The following is a 20,641-nucleotide window of genomic DNA, read 5'->3' as shown; positions in this document are numbered from 1 at the left end:
TGACTTGACAAAGCCCTGCTAAACTGACAGGATATGAGTGGTCTCTTAAAAAAAAAAAAGCCACAAACTGAAATGTCTCAGACATCCGTTCTTCTCTGTAGGAAAATGACCTCTGACGCTAAGTTCTGAAATACAGAAACTCCCTTACTAGCAATCAGTTAGCAAGAGCCCAGGAAAGTTGAAGTGACAGCCCAGTGCCTGCCGCTTTCAGTGCCAGCACCAAGACCCAGTGTGTAATACCTTGCTCTTCCAGGATCCCGTTAGGCATCTTCTTGTCGTTACTGCTGACCGCGGCTTTCCTCTGCTTCCTGAACCTTAGAGGCACAAGACGAGTTAGGTCTCAGCACAGCAGGGTCCCCCCAAGCCCCAAGCGTGGTGATACCCACCAGGTGAGACGGGAAAAGCTCTTTCTGCTGCTCATGGCTGAGCTGTGTGCAGCTCAGACTGGCCAGCCTGTGTCTGAGCTGTCTGGGCCCACACCCCCAGCCTCCAGCACACTCATTTCCTCATAGGAGCTGGTTAGAGCACGTCAGTGCCTGGGGACACTCCTACCTGAAGAAGTAGGCTGCAAGGAGGAGCAAGAGGAGGAGCAGAGGCAGCAGCAGCCAGGTGAGCAGTGGCTGGGAGGCGCCAGGATCCGGAGGGCCTGAAGGTGGGAGGGTGGTAGAGGGCAGAGGCCCCGTTAGGACCTTGGGTAGGGGTAAGTAAGGATTCCATACTACAGCATACTACATGGTACAATTTGCAAATTATCTCTCATCAGTTCTTTCTTTGGGACAGAGGAGTGCGACGGTACGATTTGTCCAAGGTCCCTGATAAAGGGTAACCTTCTTATACCTACTGTGCACTGCTAGTCAGCTATTTCTCTAATCGTCTCTGGCCAGCCCCTCTCCACAGTGACGAAGAAGAAGGTGGATGTCCCTCTGGGAACAGCTATTGAGTCCTAGCCCCATTGAGGCAGGAGCACCAGGTGTAAGGGAACAGCCTGGCTCCAAGGTTGAGTACAGTTATTGAGGAACAGGAACACTGCAGCCTGGCTTTTGAGGATTGTGAACTCTCTGTCACAAAGTCGGGAGTGCAGAGACTTCTGGCCTCCGGGAACCGACCTTGTTCATCCATCCTGTGCACCTACCAGGTCTGCTTCCCTCAGACAGACACGTATCCCTGGCCTTGAACCTTGGCATTGGTGAGCTTATGGTCATCAACTCACCCATTCTCTCACCCCACTGATCTCCACAAAGTTCCCACCTAAAGGGCTCCATTCGAAGTCTGCTACTCCAGTTAACCAGATTAGCTCCTCTCTTGAACTAGTCCAGACGGCCTATGCTCTAGAGTTGAGTGCATGCTTCCAGGAGTGAGCAGTTCCCCCATGGATGACCCTGGTGGTCATTAGCTAGACTTCTAATCCTTCTGGGTTCCAGAAGGGCCAAGCATTGTTTCTAAGCATGTTGAAGTGTTCATGGCCTTCCTCCCATGTGCCAGCCGGATCCCCCGGAGCTCAGGGCTCCAGGAAGGAGTTTGAAATATGGTCATTGTCTTTTTCCCCCCTGTGCACACAATCTAGAGGCTGTGACCCACAGCCTGCCACCTGTGGCCCTTGCCCAGAGGAACTGGTTCCTATCGTGTACAAGGTCAGGTTTATATTAAGCTTAATGGCTAGGAATATCTGTTCCTCCTTCTAGCCCAAAGCCTGCACACTGCTCAGCTGGGATCCGGTAGGAGCAGCCTGGCCCAAGGCTTCCATGTCTCTGTTTCCAGGAGTGCTTTGCCCTGGACTAGGACCTGGAGCAAAATTTAGCCTGGGCTGCCGAGAGCTGCCTGGCACTGAAGGGCAGAGCTAAGCCCATCTTGGGGAGACCCTTTGCTCAGGGTACCCTGATTCAACTCCATCCATTTTTGGTCAGAGGCCATTAGAAAGCGTGGGCAGTCTCCTCCTCCTTTTCCGGGAATGCTCAGTCTTTTCTCGATGTGTCACCATGGTGAAACTACCCACTTCTGCATTGCCCGGAGGTCAGCTTCTGGCTCAGCCTATGCTCTACAGAAACAGCTGCTAAACTGGCTGGCCACGAGGCTCACCCCATCATAGAGAGAGGGGCTTCTGGGCCCTGCCAGCCCTCTCCAGGACTGTGTCAAAGACTTGAAGGACCAGCCTCTATGTCCATGTTCTCTGAGTACAGGCTGTGGTGATGATATGGGGATCCCACAAGGCGTGGGTTGGATGACCCACACCCTAGATGGCTTGTCACACAGGCAGAAGGATGGCTCAGAGGGGCCCTTTATCCCTCAGTTTGGTTTCTGTGACTTCTAATGAGCTTTGTCCAGGAAGGCAGAGGTGAGGGCCGGAACCTCCCAGGCCTTTCAAGGGTGGTAGGAACATCCAAAGCCAGGCTGGTTGGGGTGGAACAGAGGGAGCTATGTGGGTCCTGTTCTGGTTACAGTGTCAGAACCTACGGGAAGATGGGTCCAGACTACCTCTTGCCTCAAACATTGCAAAAGAAGAAACTCACACTTCATGTAAAAGTTTTTGAAATTGTGGCTATTGTCAGTAAACAGACTTAAATTCAACTTTGATAAGCAGTGTGGGCCAGAAAAGAAACGTTTGTGCACAATGGGCCATGTCCCCTCTGCCCCAGTGGTGCTTTACCAGAGGACATCCTATAGTCACATTCTGCTTCTAGTTCACATTGACTCTGGTGGGTGGGGTGGGGGGGCAAAGGGCTAGAGTGCAGAAGTTCAGGTAGATCTCTTCAGATGGTTCAGCCTTTCCCAACTGCATGTGAGTGAGTACATGCGTTTTCACAGAACTTTTAGGCATAGGCATATCTGTGTGTGTGTATACACACATTTGCTTACACAGAATCTGGTCCTGACCCTGGAAAGGTAATGGCTGTGTGTGTGGTGGGGCCTGGAACTTTTCAGTCTGGACACAGATTTCCCCCAGTGATTCATCTGCTTTGTCAGAGGAACCCAGGCAGAGGGGCATGAGCCAGCTGGAGGAAGCTCTTTCCAGACCCCGTGGATCTCGGCACCAATCTGCAGCAGATAGTACCCCTCCAGTGAGGGGCATTCTACATTGCTAGGGAGTCCCCAGCGGGGAGGCAGAGTAAAGTAGGGAGAGGAAGGGAAGGAAAGACAGGGAGCACAGTGAGCAACTGTGGAGGAGATGACACAGGCCCTGGAGGACCAGGCTGAAGAACTTTCCTGGTCTAATCCATAAAGCTTCTCAGGCCAGAGGCCGGATAGAGCACAGACAGGGTGAGCCCATAGGCCAATGGCTCTGTTCCACTGACATGAAGTTGTGAGTTCATCTTCCCCTACACTTTCTCCTATGAAGTTAAACTCTTAAACATGCAGATTTGTCACATGAATTAAACTCACTACTCCCTCCTGTCATCCAACATCGCAAGGACTGAGGGAAGTGCTGTTATTTTACCAGTTGTTAGGGAAGAAAAAAATCCCCAAACTGATGATTATAAAAAAAATCATCTGCTTGATGACACACCCCAGCACTAACACGTGTATGAAGCGACCGGATGAAACACACTCTGTCCCCAGTTCACCTCTCTCACCGATCCTGGAGAGTCGCCACACAAGGTGAGCCTTCCCGTTCACCATGGGAGGTGCAGCCCTACGCTTCGGACTGGCTCACATTGCTGGGGCGTATCCCCACTTTGCTGTTCCCTACACCCCTTCTGCTTCTACGCTAAAAAAGATACATTCCTATTGATGTGTTTGCAGGTAGTTTGTGTCTTCGTGTGTCTGTACCATGTGTGCCTGCACTCGTGTGTAGGCCAGAAGAGGGTGTCTAATCTCCTGGGGCTGAAGTTTCTTGTGAAGGGCCATGTTTTGGATGGTTGGGGACCAAATTTGGATCCTCTGGAAGAGCAACGAGTGCTCTTGACCACTGAGTCCCCTCCCCAGCCCCTAACCAGGGTTTCTGTATGGTGTCTTCTATAAGTTGACCCTTGTGTCTACTGCACGCTTTATCAAACAACAACAGAAACTTCCAGCTGGCCTCCCAGAGCATCCGACTTCTATGCTCGCCTGGGGTTTATGAGGGAGCCACTTTGTCCTGGATACAAATGGTCCTTCCACTTTTAGTCAGGCACAATATCATTTTAACTTGATTTTCTCTAATTTCTGGAGAGTTCGGAACCTTTGCGCGATGATTAAAATGGAATTAATTAGATGTTTTGATTTTGCCCGGTGGGGTTTGACATCTCCTAATGGCTTCAGCTGTCAACTTGACACAGCCCAGTATTATCTGGGGACTAAGTTGTCCAGAAGGACCTATGGTCATGGCAGTGGGACATTTTATTATCAATTGATGTAGGAGGCCAGTGGCACCATCCCTAAGTAGGAATCTGGGGCTGCATAAGAAAGCTAGTTGAGCACAAGCCAGTGAGCCAGTCAGTAGGCATGGTTTCTGCTTTAGTTCCTGTTTGAGCTCCTGCCCTGACTTCCCTTCATGATGTACCCTGACTGAGATATGTAACCCAGGTAAGCCCTTGCTTTTGGTCATGGCATTTATCAAGGCAGTAGCAAAGCAAACCAGAACATCATCTATTTTCCTACTATGCTCTTTCATATGCTAATTTTAAGGATTCTCCCTGTATGTGTTATGGATAATAACGTTTCCTCAAGATTTTACATGTTTATAATGAATTCTTTGTCTAAGAAAATGTGTCACGATGAATATTGAATTCATTTTGGCCAGAGATGAAAGGAAACTATTTCCTGTTGTTCTGGTACATTCTGGCAATGTGCTAACCCTCAGGAGATACTTCGTGCCTTTTCAGGGGCCGTGTCTTTTAAAGAGCACTTGGGGTGCCCTCCCCAGTTCAAAACAAAGGAGCAGTCTTGTAACTTGAGGGTGAAGTAGTTCCTGACTGTGGGACCAAAGATGTTGCTAGTGTGCTGAGGCCAGGAAGAGACCTAACCAGAGTGAGTTTCACATTTGCTTCTGTTCTGGGTGCTGAGGTCATGTGACTTTCCTCTCTTCCTGAAAGTAACACTTCCTGCCCACAACAATGCTACGGACCAATAAGCCTTGCTTTCACATGAACTTGGACAGCCCTAGACTTGGACGGTGATGCCATCCCTGGGGAGACTCAGGTACCACCTTTGGAGCCATCATAGGACTCTGTCAAGTCCTACCTCTACTGTGGGGAGATGGACACTCTTGTTACCAGGATATGGGTTGAAGAAAAGCCTCCTGGAGAGAGGCCTGTGCTGCAGGGTCGTGTGTGTGTGTGTGTGTGTGTGTGTGTGTGTGTGTGTGTGTGTGTTTTCTCTGGGGTGTCAGGGCAAGGAGGAAAACTGCACAGCTAGAGTGCTCTCTCAGCCAGTTTTTTGCTTTCACGGAAGGGCTGTACTTCTTTTCTCCCCTAAGAGCCATCACTACACCTGTAGGACAATAGTCCAGGGTCAAAAAACCCCATAAAGCTCCTGAGTGGGGTGAATCTGGAATCTCTGACCCACTGGGAGGGCACCAACGTCCGATGACTTTTTCTAAGAAGCTTTTCTGAAAGGAGATCGACAATTTGAGTCTTCCTTAAGCCTTGTGAGGACTAAGCGCGTTGTTCAATTTCGTGTGTCATGGCTGCCAAGACATTTAGAGAACATCAGAGGTGATCTTCCGATGAGATTAACACTAGAATCTATAGACATAGTGTAGCAGGTGGTCTGGCCCAGCATGGGCCGGGACTAATCCTATCAGGAAAGGAGAAAGTGTATAAGGAAGGACGGGCATGAGGCAGGTACAAAGATAGGGGCTAGCCTTTGCTACTGCAGGTTCATTCTGACTTTGCCACCAAGGCATGCTGCAGAAAACCCCTCTCAGCTCCTTAGGGAGGGTCCCTGACCTCACCCATCTTCCCTGAGTCTGGCTCTCTCTGTTTGCAGCACAATCACAATGAAGCTGGTGCAGTGGCGCCAGCACTCCAGGAGGCAGAGGAAGCCGAATCTCTGTGAGTTCGAGGCCAGCCTGGTCTACAAAGCAAGTCCAAGACAGCCAAGGCTACACAGAGAAACCCTGCTTTGAAAAAATAATCACAGTGAGGGAGTTGGGGGGGGGGTTGGAGCATCAGCATTGCTGGCTGTCAGAGGCTGGCCAGATGACTGAGTGGTGCTTGCTTCCTGCTGACTGCAGCAAATGCCAGTGCTGGGGAGTGCTGCTGTGCTCTGAAGACTGTCCGGCCCGCTTGTCTATGTAATACTCACTGCATTGCCAACCAAGGGCACCACGTGAGTCAGGGCAGGGAGGCACAGAGGGGTTCAGTGAGTCGATCCAGGTCACTCAGCTAATAAGTGGTGAGACGGGATTTAAACCCAGGTGGCGAGAGTTGAGAAGACCCACTTTTGTTTGCTTGTTCTCTCCCTTTCCACATCCTCTTCATCACTTTGGCTTTGCATAATATTTATTCATTTAATTGAGATTAAATTTACTCATCATAAAGTGAACTTGTTTTTAATGTATGGTGTGTAAGTTTCAGGGTTAGGCATCTCTAGCTATGATAATTCCTTTAGAGTATTTCTTTGTCCCCAGTAAGATCCCTCCTGTCTTCATCCTCAGCCCAGGCAACTGTTCACCATTCTCCCTGTCCATGCTTCTCAGGTCCTGGATATTTCCTGTCAATGGAATCCTATCTTAGTCTACACCATGGGGTTTCTCTGTTTACCTTGTGTCACTGGGAATGTCTCTGAGGTTCCTCCTTGATCTCACATGGGAGCCAATATGTTTTTTCTTCTTCATTAATCTTTAAACTACAATGTAAGGGAACAGACTAACAATAACCCCATCCATGCCCTGAGGCATATCTGTCCTAACTTTCTCATGAGGATAAGACAGTGCTGTCTCTTTCAACTCTATCTCCTGGAAGCCATGACATCCAAGAATGCTCCAAATTCTTCTCTAGAAATAATGACTGTTCTTTAAAAGAGGAACCTCACTACATACCAATATTACAAATATTAATGACTATTTCTTTAGTCCTCATTACTAGCCTTGTCCTGGGCCTATTTCCTCCTGATCCAAGCATATTCTCATGAAGGGAAGGCAGGGAGCTCACAAAATGTAAGAAAGTTCTAAAACCTCCTGAGGTTTTACAAGCCATAGACATATTCCCCGGGTGCAGTTGGGGTGGACGGACTCCTCCAAGGAACTGCCTACAAGTTGCGCAGGAGACTGCAATGATACAGCACTCGTGTGTTGTCACCCAGGCTGGCGTGGGCTTTCCAGTGAAGCAGCTGCCTCTGAGTCACCCATGCTTCTGTAAGTAACCCCAAGAAACTCACTGCTTCACTAAGTAGACATGGATACAGTCATTCCTTGGGTCTACAGTGGGTGGCCTCCCTTGGGTAATCAGATCTTTGCTCATATCAGGAAAAGTTACACAACAAACCATGAAGCCAATATTCACATTTGCCCAACCCTCTGGTCAGTGTTTGGTCACGGTTGCTCCAAACAGGGCTTTACACAGTCCGACCTTTCAGAATTTACTGTTAAAGTAATTAATTGATAAGTTAATTGTGTATGTAAGTGGGCACATGTACACCATAGTGTGTGTGTAGAAGCCAGAGGACAATTTCAGGGGTCAGTACTCTCCTTTCCACTATGCGGGTCCCAGGGATCGAACTCGGGTTGCCAGGCCTGACAGCAAGCACTCTGTCCCACTTAGTCATTGTGGTGGCCCCTTTCAGACTTTCTCAGTGTCTTCGCTCACCAAGGCTAATGTTCCCTCCTGGAGCACACTTAGACGGCTCTGGTTGTGGGTACACTCCCAGTTTCCTGGTTGGCACACAGGAAGATTCACGGAACCTCTTCCCCAGTGGCCCTGGGTGCTCGGGAGGTGGCAGCATGTGAGGCAGCAGGGGCAGCTGGGCACAGCTTGGAGGTCCTTACCTGCAGTTGTGCTAGTCCAGTTGCTCTCTGTTGGGGTGGTGTCGTTGCCCTTGCCAGCTCTGGCGAGCGACAAGCTAAAACCTGCCAGCAGGAGTGGACAGAAGGGCTCCATGGCACACCTGCAAAAAGATAAGGACCTACTCAGAATGTTTCTGGACAGCAGGCTCTGGACATGGCTGTCACTCAACAGGGAGAAAGAAGAAATAAGAGCGGAGCTCATTGTAGGTTCCCAGGAAACCAAGAACTTCTGTCTGCCGACTTCACAGTCTCTTTTGTCTTCCCCACACTATGGGGGTACAGTCACCGTCCAGGTCTGCAGGTCCAGCCAGAGGATCCAAGGCTCACAGCTTCCACATTGCCCAGGATGATCCAGCGTGGAGTGGAACCGCACCCCAACTTTGTCCATACCAGCCAAGAGGCGAGGCATCTGTATGCGTCACCTGCTACTCCAGATACCACATTCCCCCAAACCACCTGCTCACCCACCTCCCTTCCATAGCCATTCTCTGGCCAAGTTGTGTCTATGGTGGCTGTGCTCTCTTGGGCAAATAGATGCCAGTGCTTTTCTGTGTGCTTTTGGGCTCCTCCACTAGGCTGACCAAATTTATTCTCTCCACACCTGGCTCAGGAGCTCCTGTCCAAGCAGCCTTGAGGCCAGCTTTAGAGTTCTTCCCTATCCTCTTCTGTCCTGTGGCAATATGCTGTCTCAGTTCACTTCAACAGTCCCCTCTCCTGGCCTTGCCCCTTACTGTGCTAACTTCTACAGACTGACCCTCAGCTTCAGGAGGGACCTAAGTGTTTACTGAGTTGAATGGATGCAGGGCACCAACTGATTGTCAAGGTTGGGGTTCAACACAGAAAGCTCTTTCATACTAGGACCCCATGGGTGGTGTTCTCAGATTTACACTTAGCTCTCCATTTTGCCCAGTCACCTTCAACCACCATTAGAGGTGGCAGTGATGGTGACTATCTTGTGGTGCAGAAAACCTTTCTTGAGGACTCTTGACCAACGGAGGCAGGCAGTAGCACCTTCCCAGTGCAGATACGTAGTCCCTGTCCATGGAACCTCATCTACAGCCAGCCCACTGGCTCTGTCTCATCCCAATTGAGGGAAATTTTGTTACTCAAAGCCTCCGAGAAGAAGTTCACCCAGGAATTCTGCATCTCTAGGGTTTGATTAAGACCTCAGAACCAAGCCCAGTAGATGCTCAGCACTCAGGCTGTCCCAACAGGGAGCCTGATGTTTGTAACTACCGAAGACGTGGAAGGAGAATGGCAACCCCGGTGCCTCTCAGTTGGCAGCACTGGCAAGATGAGCGGATCCCAAGTACATGGTAACAACAACCTCACAGAGATTAGTCAGTGGCCACCAGCATGTGTGGCCTCTGCTCTTCCTAGTTCCCAAAGGCACATTGAAGATTTATAAAGTGACCCACAGACACACATAGCTCTGTGCTTGAGTGTGCACCTGCTCTAGGCTGCCACTTGCATGGGTGTCATGTATACAGAAACCCCTCAAGGGTAGAGAGTCAGTGGCTTTTGGAGGGTAAGAGACTGGGCAAAATCAGACTGAAGGATTATACGGCCCATGTTGGAGGTCAGGATTGCTGGGGACACACACCCTCAACTGGATCCATGCTGCCCAGGCTCTCATTTGACAGGCGGTTCCACGCGCATTGCCCCGCACTGACTTTTCTCTTTCCAATCTGTTACTGAACACTGCCATGGTACTTTTCATCCACTAGAGGAAACTGCAGGGTAATTGATTGGGAATTATTAATTGGCTTAATCCAACTCCAGAGATGCAGAATTCCTGAGTGAAACATTGTGCTTCGCCCCAAGCACTAATAACCTTCCTCACCAAGCAGTCAGTGATCTAAGAGGAGGCTAGGCCAGCACCCTGAGGAGGAGAAGCTGAATTCCTTTCTCCCATTATGTGGGGGTGGCTGTCTCCAAGTTCTCAGAGCTGAACTTCCTGATGGGGCCAGCAGAGGGAGATAAAGTGTGCAGACATCAAAACCTGTCCAGCCATCTGGTGTCTCCTTACTGTCCCACTTGTATTCTAAGGCTAGTGACAACCTGTCGGAGGCTCCCTGGCTATTCACTCTCAAAAACTTGCGCAGGCTACTTAGTAAGCACAGACACGAGTCTGTGCAGAAATAATGTGTGAAAGAGGAATTAAATCTACGCCAAACTCCACGGAATGTCGCTGAGTAGTATCTGCTGCGTGCCTGCCAAGTGCTGAGCACAGGAGGCTCGGGAGCTTGTGCAGCCTGCAGAGCTGGGACGAACAAAGCAGTCTATTCCCAGAAAAAGCACATTTTATTTTTACTCTCCTCAAAACCCACCCATCTATCAATGTGATTACAAGTCTATCCTTCTCATTCCATTGAATACTTTTCCAGTACTTCCCACGACAAGACAAGGTTCAAAAAGCCTGCTAGGATCTGGACATGCAAAGCTGAGTCAAGTCCTGTCTGTGGGCAGGGAGACTCCCAGAGCTGGAAGGGCAGTTCAAGGGCATCCCCAGTAGCCCCATTACAAGCTGTGGAGGAGTGAAGGCAGTGGCCACGCAAGCAGGCTGTCAGGCACGGTTCTCCAGAAATGAGGCACACAACCAGACCTTTCAGCAGGTGGGACAACACAGAAGCTTGAAGGAAGACATACATGACCTATGATCAGGGTGATCTTCGTTTCAGCTCACAGGAGCTCTGCTTCCTAGTGAGACCTGAAGGGCAAGGGTGGAAAGTCTGGGACTGAGCTGAGGAGGCCGTGGAACAATGAGTCAGTCGGTCACTTGTTTCCTCGGGCTCACTTTCTACCAACAACCCATGTTTCTAGAGTCAATGGGGGCCCAACATTGGATGTTGGAAATCTACATATCTGGAGAGTGATAGGTTTATATACAACAAAGTACGAAGATCATTATCTTATTCTCAGATTCCTGGGGGGACCATCTCCACACCAAGGGAACATGAATGCAGACATGGAAAGTTCCAGGATATCTTTCCCAGGACCATTGTCCCACTCCTAGGGTCCTTCAGTTTCACACACACATTGTCCAGAGGTCTTGGTTAGGCAGGAGAGTGAAGGTTCTGGGGGCAGGCTAAAGTTGATCTATGACAAATCCCCATAGCGGAAGTGTTTTTAGGAGGACTGAAAACACGTGAGTGACAACAGACAGGCGTTTCACTCTCACCTGCAGCACAGATGGCATACACCCATCATCGGTGCTAGTCAGCTAAGTCTGGGCACCCTGCACCCATGGGGGCAGTTCACCGTAGGAAGTCCAGATCTGGGATGGGAGGTACTAGCACTATGAAATGATGGTTGGTAACACAAGCCATTCTATTTGGTCCCAGGCTCGGCCCTTCCTGCCTTTACCACATATTATACAGATACCAAACTGAAGTTTGAAGGCTTGGTTGTCTGTCTGTGTGAGATGCGTGAGTGCAGTGACTTGAGAAACCATAAGAGGGTGTCAGAATCTCTTGGACCTGGAGTTACAATCTATTGTGATCCCCTTCCCTCAACCCCATGTGGGTGCTGGAATCCAAACTTGGGTCCTCTGCAAAAGGAATGTGTGTTCTTAATCACTGAGACATCTCTCCAGCCCTCAACTATTTGTTTCTAATACCCACTTTCTATAAAATCAAGACAAGGTGACTCACTTGGCAAGCTAATTGTTTTTTTTTTCAACTCCATGATATTAACATGTTACTGATTTGTTTCTTTTTTTTATTTTTTATTTTTTATTTTTTTTTATCAGTTACATTTTATTAACTCTGTATCCCAGCCGTGTCCCGATCCCTCATTCCCTCCCAGTCCCTCCCAGTCCCTCCCTCCCTCCCTTATCTCCACCGTGCCCCTTTCCAAGTCCACTGATAGGGGGGACCTTACACCCATCAGAATGGCCAAGATGAAAAACTCAAGCGATAACACATGCTGGAGAGGTTGTGGAGAAAGGGGAACCCTCCTCCACTGCTGGTGGGAATGTAAACTGGTACAACCACTCTGGAAAGCTATCTGGCGCTTTCTAAGACAAATAGGAATAGTGCTTCCTCCAGACCCAGCTATACCACTGCTAGGCTAATTGTTTTTTAATGATCCAGGTGAAACGCAAAAGCTCAGATAAGACAATAAACTTTCCATGGCGAAAGAAACAACAACTACGAAAACCCAGACCTTTTCTAACTTTGGTATGAATAGACTTAAAGGGATGAAGGATTTAAATAATTATATATATTTTAAAAAGCTATTCATTAAAATCTGCAGACACAGTGTGTTTCAGGTGTAGCCATATGACCTTGCCTCTTTGAAGATGGCTTTACTTATTAACAAAGAAAAGGTGCTCACAGGGAGTCCTCATCTCAGTGGGTGAAGGCTGGAACTTAATTGCTTTCCAGCAAAGGTAATTGAATGTCTAAATGCAAACATGGAAACATGCTTAAAAAGAGGTAGTGAAGGGGTCCTCAAGTTAAGAAAAAAGCAAAAGCAAAAAGAGCAGTCAGGGAAGGAGGAGAGGAAAGACATGGTGGTGGGTGTCCCAGCTCTGACTGTAAGTCACTTGATCGATATCTTCCAGGGTGCAGGCAGGAAACTGGATATCTAGATAAGTAAGAGCTGACCTGCTGGGGGCAGGTGTCATCCTAGGCATGTGAAGGTGCACACAGAGGGGTGGCAACCAGGTATCAGTCACATAGCAGGAGGAAAGAAGGCAGGGGAGAAAAGATGGAAAGAGGGAGGGAAGGAGGAAAGGGAAGAGAGAGAGAGACCGATAGAGCTAGAGAGAAGGAGGAGGAGAGGAAAGGAGAGAGAGAGAGAGATGCAGATGAGCAATGCTCTCCAGCTTACCAGGAAGAACCCATGCGCCTATGAGCTGTCAGCAGGCCCTGTTAGGGAAAGATTTCAATTCCTCATGTGCTGCATGCTAATTTGCATAATTCCAATTATTCACCCAGCCCTTTTGAAGATGAGTAAGAAGTGAAGAGCCTCTTCTGTACGAACTCACTCTCTTTCATCCAGGTGACAAGAGCAGACTGTGGAAATTGCAGGATCCCGCTCAGGAGCACATTCTCACAGACCGTAAAACCATACTTGGACTCATCTACTCAACAAGCAACAAGTCTGGTCAAGTCTGGTCAGGCACTGGTTTAGAGAACAGGAAGCTAGCAGCATTTCTCTCAATGGGGACGAATGAGGTCCATGTATGTAGCCAGACTCTCAGGGATAAGCTTTACTTTCCCACTAGGAAAAAATAAACCCAAACCTTCCAACCTGAGGAGCCAAGAAGACCCTGAAAACCCACAAGCTGCTAATGGATGGAAGTCACATAGAACAGTGAATGAGGGTCACATAAAATTAGTGAATGGGGGCTACAAAAGACCATTGAACAGAAGTCACAATCAATTCTTCATTCATTAAAAGTTATATGTAAGCCAGGCAATGGTGGCACATGCCTTTATTCCCTGCACTCTGGAGGCAGAGGCAGGTGGATCTCTGTGAGTTCGAGGCCAGCCTGATCTACAGAGTGTGTTCCAGGACAGCCAGAGCTAAAACAGAGAACCCTGTCCTGGAAAAGGAAGAAAGAAAGAATGAATGAAAGAAAGAAGGAAGAACGGAAGGAAAAAAAGAAGGAAAGAAAGAATAAAAGTAAGTTCAATATGCACAGATTTAAAAATAAGTGATAATGAACAGGACCCTGCCCTAAGCACTTTCTCAATCAGGAGTTTTTCTCCTGGCTCCGATGGGAAGCACTGCCGACCCATATAAAGGAAATCTGAGTAGTGATGTTTGCTCGCTGGGAGAGGAGCCCTGATTACTCTCTGTGCTAGTCAGCTTTCCATGACTGTGACAAAACACCCAAGAAAAACAACTTGGTGAGAGCCTCACCCTAAACACCATCAGATTTTGAACCCATCAGTGGACTGATAAATCAAACAATGAAGTCAGAGCCCTTTCCACCCAACTGCTCCCCCTAGCCCATGGAATATCAACAGAATTTCATGAGTTTTGGGGAGGATAGGTCACATCTAAAGCCATAACTGTTTGCATTCTCACCACTGCTGTATCTTCATAACAATAAGGGCGTCCAATGTTACTCCCTGTGAAGTTACTCCAACATGAGGTGTGGCTTTGTAGTGATGGTGGTCTTGCTCCAATGCACTTTTGTTTCCCCAGCCCCTTGTTCACATGGCTATCCAGAGCAGCTACCTCACTCCCATCTGCATCAGCATCTCACTTGTCTTCATGGTGAAGCTTCCCCCAAGCCACTGTGGAGGCCCTGATCTCCATATCAGCCCTCTGAACTATGCAGATCACCCTGACTTAATTACTGATGACAGCTGTCCATCAGTCTCCTGCTCCCTGGACTTCCTGTCAGCTCCTCTCTGCACTTGAGTATGTATTTCTGTGAGTCAGAGCCACAGCTCAGCCTTGTATTACCTACAGGGTTAGGAGAGAGAAGGGGAACAAAAGAAAAGCTGAACCCCAACAGCACCCAAGGAAATTGTAGGGGTTCTTTCAGGAGATGGGGAAGCAGGTAACTGTAGCTTGGGAGCCAGCGTGCTTGGAGCCACAGGAAAATATTCTCTGTTCCTTCAGGGTTGCTGGCCCTCACACTGCAGACAACTCCTTCTCTGAACCTGCATTATGTCAGAGCCACAGTGAGGCTATGGGTTTGGGTTTCTGCATTCAGGGACAGGAAAGTGTGGGAAGCAGTTCCCCTGTTTTCACTAAGCCTGGCCCGGCTCCATTTTCCCTCTGGTCACATCTTCAGTCCTATTGGTGAAGCACCCTTCAGGGAACAGATGTGCCAGCTGCACCTGAGGTTTTGGGAAGAGACAACTGTGCAATGCTGGCAGTGTTTCCAGAGCCCTCCAGGGATCGGGACAGACACTTACCACGAAGAGTCAGGGAAAAAAAAATCACTTCCTCCCGCTCATGACTTTTATTTGACTTTATCTGGACTATAAATCAGCCAGTGATGCCCTTCGATCAAGACGCATAAATAAACCAACACTTCCATTTCTGCTCCCAGGGTAGGCTCGCAAGCATTTTGATAGACTAATGTTCTCTGTGCTGAAATCAGCTTCTGCAATCTCGGGATAATTGCCTCAGCAAATGTGCCAATCACCTCAGCACCCGGCTCTACCAGTGCCCGGTAACTAACTGTGTGTGTGTAGAGGCCAGAAGAAGGTATCTGATTCCCTTGGAGCTGGGGGTGTAGGAGGCTGTGAGCTGCCCAACAGGAATGCTGGGAAACAAACTCAGGTCCTGTGCAAGAGTAAGAGTAAGATTTCTTAATCACTGAGCATCTCTCCCTGCCCCGTCCTTTCTCCATGCCTTTCCTTTCCATTTCATTTCTTTCCTTCTCTCCTTTCTCCCTCCACTTCTTCCTTTCCTATCACCATGGGACAGCTCTAGGCCTAAGACAGCAAGGCCGCAAGGCCCTCTAATTTTAATGGCACTGTCTCACTGCCTCTACCTCCTGCCTAGCTCATTTGTGAGACCCACTACCCCAGGGAATGGTTGTCATGAGCAGAGGTCTTGGCCAACCCTGCTCAGCTTCCAGAAGTAGCAAGAACCATCTGCATGGACAGAGACCTAAGACACAGGATTTAAGAGGCAGAGATGACAAAGGATGCGACTTCCAGCTAGAAACTGCTTCACAGACACCATCAGTCTGTGTGCCAGCTGCAAGGCTCTGTGGGAAAAAAGCATACACAAGGAGTCCAGCACCGCCAGGAAGCGGTATGGTCATTCCCATCTAGTTGGGGCCAAGAAAAAACAGGCTGGAGAATTTCGCTCTGTGTCCTCATCTAGGACTCAGCAAGCTAGCTTACGTGTTCTATAGCCACTGGAAGTAGGAAGTTCTAGAAAGCATATGAAGGGACTGTGTTCCAGAGGTGAAGGGATGAACATTATTCCCCGTGGCAGTGACATTAGCAACCCATCAAAGTTCCTAGGGGGAAAGTGTCCCCTCTTGGGGGTTTGGGTGATGAGGGAGATATGCCTTTGTCAAAATCCATTCAACCTTAGGCTTGAGGTCTGTGCACCTTTACCCTCATTGTGTATTTTCCACCTTCAAAAGGGGGACGCTTGCAGAACATAGTGAAAGACTGGCTGTGCAGCTTGGTTGGTAGAATGTAGACAGCATTCATGAGACCCTGGGTGCAATGTCCAGCATGAGGCATGAAATCAGTGAGGCCACATGCACACCTGTAACCCAGGCACTCTGGAGGCGGAGTCAAGAGAATCAGAAGCTCAAGAGCATCCTTGGTTACCCATAGCACATTCATAGTTCCAAGCCAATCTGAGTTACAAGAAACCCTGTCTCAAAACCAAAGACACCGAAGCCAGCAGCTTCCAACTTGTAGCTTCTGTACTTTGATGCATTCTCACTCATAGATTAGCATCGTAGAACCCTAGTTCCTGGGTAGGGAAACAGCTCTCTGTGTTTCTTGAAGGGGGCACGGGGACGGGCAGAAAGGGTGCTGTCCCAGGGCTACTGGCAGGAGTTTATTACTGTGATTCTACTCTGCCTCACTGGCTTGTCACACGTTAGTAAAGAGTGCCACGTTTCCTGTCCCTCTTTTGTTAAGAACAGGCTCCACAGTTGGAAACAAATGCTGAGACTCACAGCCAAACATTACGCAGAGCTCAGGGAGTCTTGTGGAAGAATAGGGGAGGAAGGATAGAAGGGGAGCGGAGAAGAAGCGACGCTCATCCAAGCAAATGTAAGGTAAACTCATGCGTGCAGATGCGCTGACCACCAACTGTATGCTGCTCAGGCAACGCGGTTGTCTCTTGGGCAGGAGTAGCCCTCACGACGTCTCAGGCACCATGGGAGCTGTCCATGTTCAATGCTCGCATGGCTGGGTGTGCCAGAGAGGGTCTAAAAACGCTTCTCTGCGTTATAATGCAGGGACACTGCATTTCTCAGCTGCAAATTGGAATCAGATTTTTGTCACCAAATAACCAGAGGAGCAGTTATAAATAATTCATGCACGTTGTTTGGCTCAATTAACATTGCTCACGTGGCAGGGGCAGTTCTTTGAAGTCAATTCTTTCTTGAGGGACACTGACACACCCCCGTTGGACCAGGCCACGCATCTGCCCTAATTAGATATTTACACAAGAGACCTGAGTGAGGAGGCTGGATTTATTTTTAATAAAAGAAGATTAAAACATGTGCATCCGCAGCAAATTAAGGAAGAACAAACTAAATTAAAATTCTCCCACAACTTGGCATGGCAAGGGGCTGAAAATGAGGCACTTTACTTGAAATTATAAATGGGTGTTGCTTGGGAGTCAGGAAGTAAAAATTAAGCTTTCCTTCTTTCCAACTCGCTTTCCCAACGTCCTGTGGGAGTTCTGGTGAGTGTGCCAGGGAGCACTGCCTTTGGAGAGCCATTCTGAGGCCCAGCCTGCATGTTCACCTGTGGGGCAGCAGCCGCAGGCTGTAAGCAAGGAGGCAGATGGGGGTGATGTGACAGGAAACGGGGTGATCCACTTAGGTGGGGCAGGCCACACCTAACCTCCTCAAAGAAGGCTAGGTCTCTAGATTATGCGGATGGACTCACTTTTAAATATCCCAAATTAATGTAAAAATCTTAAAGCCCTGAGCAAGGACCTCTTGCTGTGGCGCCACACACAGATGACACCATCCAATGCAGAAATACACTCGTCCACAGAAAGCTGGAGACAGAAACAAGGCATTTGAGAATCAGGAAGGAAGGGGTTAAAGCTACTCTAAAAATCAAGTGTGTTGAAAAGAAATACCAATGTAGCCATCTCCTCCTGTCCAGGGGTTGAGCCCAGAGAGGATCCTGGGAGAGGACAGAGTGGGCAGTTCCCCCTACTTGCCTTCCCAGCATCTTCCCTAGGGGCCTTGCCTCAGGAGCCTCCTGTCCTCTACAGCTCAACAGCTGTGGGTCTGTGTGAGTGACATCCTCTTGCACATACTCAACCATGAACATTCCTCCCGATTCTTTTCCACCTGTCTGGTCCATGCCCTTCCTGCAGCCCCCAGCCCCAAACCAGGGCACTCTGTTTCTGGTACTAAACTTCCACCAATTCACCATCTTCCTGCCTGGTACACAGGCAGGGGGACCATGAGCTCCCCCACAGTCTTCTTAATGCTGAGGTGACCACAACCCACCAAGACCAGAACCTATTTGACCCAAGACAAGTATCTAGATAATGGAAGAGGCAGGGTCACATTCTAGTCCAGTCCAAGTCAGTTTGTGGTAGCTTCATTCATTCATGCATTCACATATTCTCTCACTCACTATTCATAGGCAGTCATTCAACTATTTAATGGCACAGACTGTGTCTAAAGTTGAGCAAAATAAAGAGAGACCATTCCCCCCCCACCCCTCTGCAGTTCAGTTGCCTAGAGTGAAATGCCTCAGAATAGATGACAGATAAACGATAGAAACTCCTCAGAGTTTTCAGGTTTCCAAACCCCAGATGAAGGCCGCTAGCAGATTCAGTGTCTAGAGAGAATCTTCTTCCTGGCCCTGCCTCCTGATTCTGACCTCTGCCACTGGCTACTAGCGCTGTTCAAACAGTGGATTCATGGGCTGGGTGTGTCACTCAGTAGTACATCATTTGCCCGATATGTGCAAGACTAAAGGTTTCTCTATCACCATTAAAAAAAAAAAAAAAGCAAAAATCAAAGAAATACAAACAGAATTCTCCCTCCACTTCTAGATGATCACAGTGGGTCCCCTAAACCTAAGCCCTCACTGTTATTTGCACAGATTGAATTCTGTGTGACAGCTCTGCACTCCTTCTGTGATTAGGATTGCAGGGAAGATATTCTTTTGACTCCCTGGGCCCCGAGCATGGTAAGACTCTATATTCTGAGCAAGAGAATTCTCGAGAAAGAGAGTGATGGTGTGAGTACGTTAGTTCCAGGGTTACATTTCATTTTATTGACGCTCTGTTGGCAAACTACAATCAGCACCATATAATTATTGAAAATTATAACAGCAGCACAGCAGAGAACCCGAAAGCTACCCTTTGGGAATATTAATAAGTAGATACTCTCCTCTTTAATAGAAAATGCACACCAATTTCATAAAATAGCTTGCTTTTACACTGGGAAACATCACGGAGCTCATGCATTTTTAAAGAAATGCTGATTTTAGTGTGACCAGGAGATAGTAATAGGGATTATTTTTTTATTTGTTCAGATTGTTTGTTGATTGGCTCAACAGGTGCTTCCCATGTCATGGAAGGAGTCTAGTTTAACTGGCCAGACAAACATGTTCCCTTGAAGTGTTTCTACTCTAACTGGGGCAGGGGAAGCCAGTCTCCAGCAGAAGACTTCGGTGAGTACAAGGTATTCCAGCCCAGCCCCCATACCCCACCTAAATAAACTGGGTGCTGGAGAAGCCATGTGACTAAGTTTGCACCCTTGACATCACCGCCCTCCTGGGAGGGTGGAACACTGCTCTTAAGAGCCTGCCATGTTGGAGGCATGCCTTCATGGCTCCTGAGCTGAGCAGAGAGTCAGTTAGATGGTCAACAGATGGCTGCCATGAGAAAGCCTGCCCAAGGCCTGGGCCCCTCACCACTCCTGCCTTGGGAAAGAGAATGATGCTCTTGATTTTTTAATTTGCTATTAAGCCAGGCTGGACAGAAATACTGGATATTATTACTATTTAACACAGGGCAATGCTGGTCTGGATCTCACAAGCCAAGGGCAGGCAGAAGTTAAAGCGTGATTGCTTAACGTTTTGTGGGCTCTGCTCAGTTTAGTATTTGAACTTGAAAGCAGTTTCAGGAGCTGTTTTTGCACTTGCCCACTTGAAACTAGAGGGCAAATGCCAAAGATGACCAGCAGATGGCGCCACAGGGGAAGTCAAGGAACCAATTACGCACACCAGTCTGCTGCTGCCATGTCAGAGAGCTCACAGCCTTCCTAATTAATTCAGTGTGTCCCCACAGGTCACCCTCTGACCAACACTTCTGCAGATTCACTTTATAAATGTGATTTCTGGTCCCATTGCTACCCAAGTAATGACTGCAGCGATGACTTCTCACATCCTCTCCATTCACACACTGTTGAAGTGATTAATTAGGGATTAGCCTTTTAGGCCACGTCTTAATTCCCCCTAGCAGGCACCCTCACCCACCATCTCCTCACTTTCAATTCAATTCTACAATCCGTGGATCCCTCTTCCCTCCCTTAGTCAAGAAATTTAACACTCCAGTGCAAGTTCCTTGGCTGAAAAGAGCTGGGAGGAAATTACCCATCAAATAGCACGGCACATTCAGGACATTGGCTTTCTTCCCACAGCACTGATTCTTCCATACATATTAAAATCAATTATTCTGGAGACCATAACTCACAGTGCACACTTACACGTGTCCAGGAGGCACTAAAGGAGAGGTGGCAAGGCCTCTGGGGACACCTGCTTTCACCTGTCAGCTGCTTAATGGGTCTGGTATTGGCTATTTAATACACCAACAAGAACAGCCACTGGGAGAAAAATTGTCAGCAGCACAGTCTCTTCCCAGATGTAGACGGTGCCCATTCTTCACCGAGTGGACAGCCTTGTTATGTCTCAGCCAAAGAAAAGGGTTAGTTAGTTCCCAACCGAGCCTTCTCTGCAGAGCCAGGCACATGGCAGGAGCCTGGTGTCCGAGTCCTTTGGCTTTTTCATTTTCCAAGCACAAAAACAGCTTGGGCAAATCACTTGCAAATTGGGGTCTCTGTCTAGGAAA

The 20,641-nt window shown here is 48.5% G+C and overlaps 1 protein-coding gene and 1 long non-coding RNA gene across 4 annotated transcripts in view; one reads left to right on the top strand and one right to left on the bottom strand.

Annotated features, from left to right (window-relative positions):
* The window catches only part of Ptpre (protein tyrosine phosphatase receptor type E), a 145,277-nt gene that overhangs the window by 33,833 nt on the left and 90,803 nt on the right, over positions 1 to 20,641 (bottom strand). For 2 of the 3 annotated variants that reach the window (XM_060381450.1, XM_021636784.2), the window contains 3 exons: positions 7,904 to 8,022; positions 553 to 646; positions 241 to 314 (listed from right to left, as the gene is read on the bottom strand). In XM_060381450.1, coding sequence (XP_060237433.1) covers positions 241 to 314; positions 553 to 646; positions 7,904 to 8,015 — 280 coding nt within the window. In that variant the 5' untranslated portion in view covers positions 8,016 to 8,022. Of the gene's footprint in view, positions 1 to 240; positions 315 to 386; positions 490 to 552; positions 647 to 7,903; positions 8,023 to 20,641 lie in introns of those variants that run through there. The other variant, XM_021636787.2, reaches the window with a different exon arrangement.
* On the top strand, positions 258 to 6,462 carry LOC110548476 (uncharacterized). Its single transcript, XR_002476400.2, has 3 exons — positions 258 to 389; positions 513 to 609; positions 5,905 to 6,462. It is a non-coding gene; the product is annotated as an uncharacterized LOC110548476 (long non-coding RNA).

The sequence above is a fragment of the Meriones unguiculatus genome, chromosome 1 (genome assembly GCF_030254825.1).
Source record: "Meriones unguiculatus strain TT.TT164.6M chromosome 1, Bangor_MerUng_6.1, whole genome shotgun sequence".
Taxonomy (NCBI): domain Eukaryota; kingdom Metazoa; phylum Chordata; class Mammalia; order Rodentia; family Muridae; genus Meriones; species Meriones unguiculatus.
The sequence above is the reverse complement of the archived record's forward strand: the minus strand, read 5'-3'. Positions and strand labels throughout refer to the sequence as shown.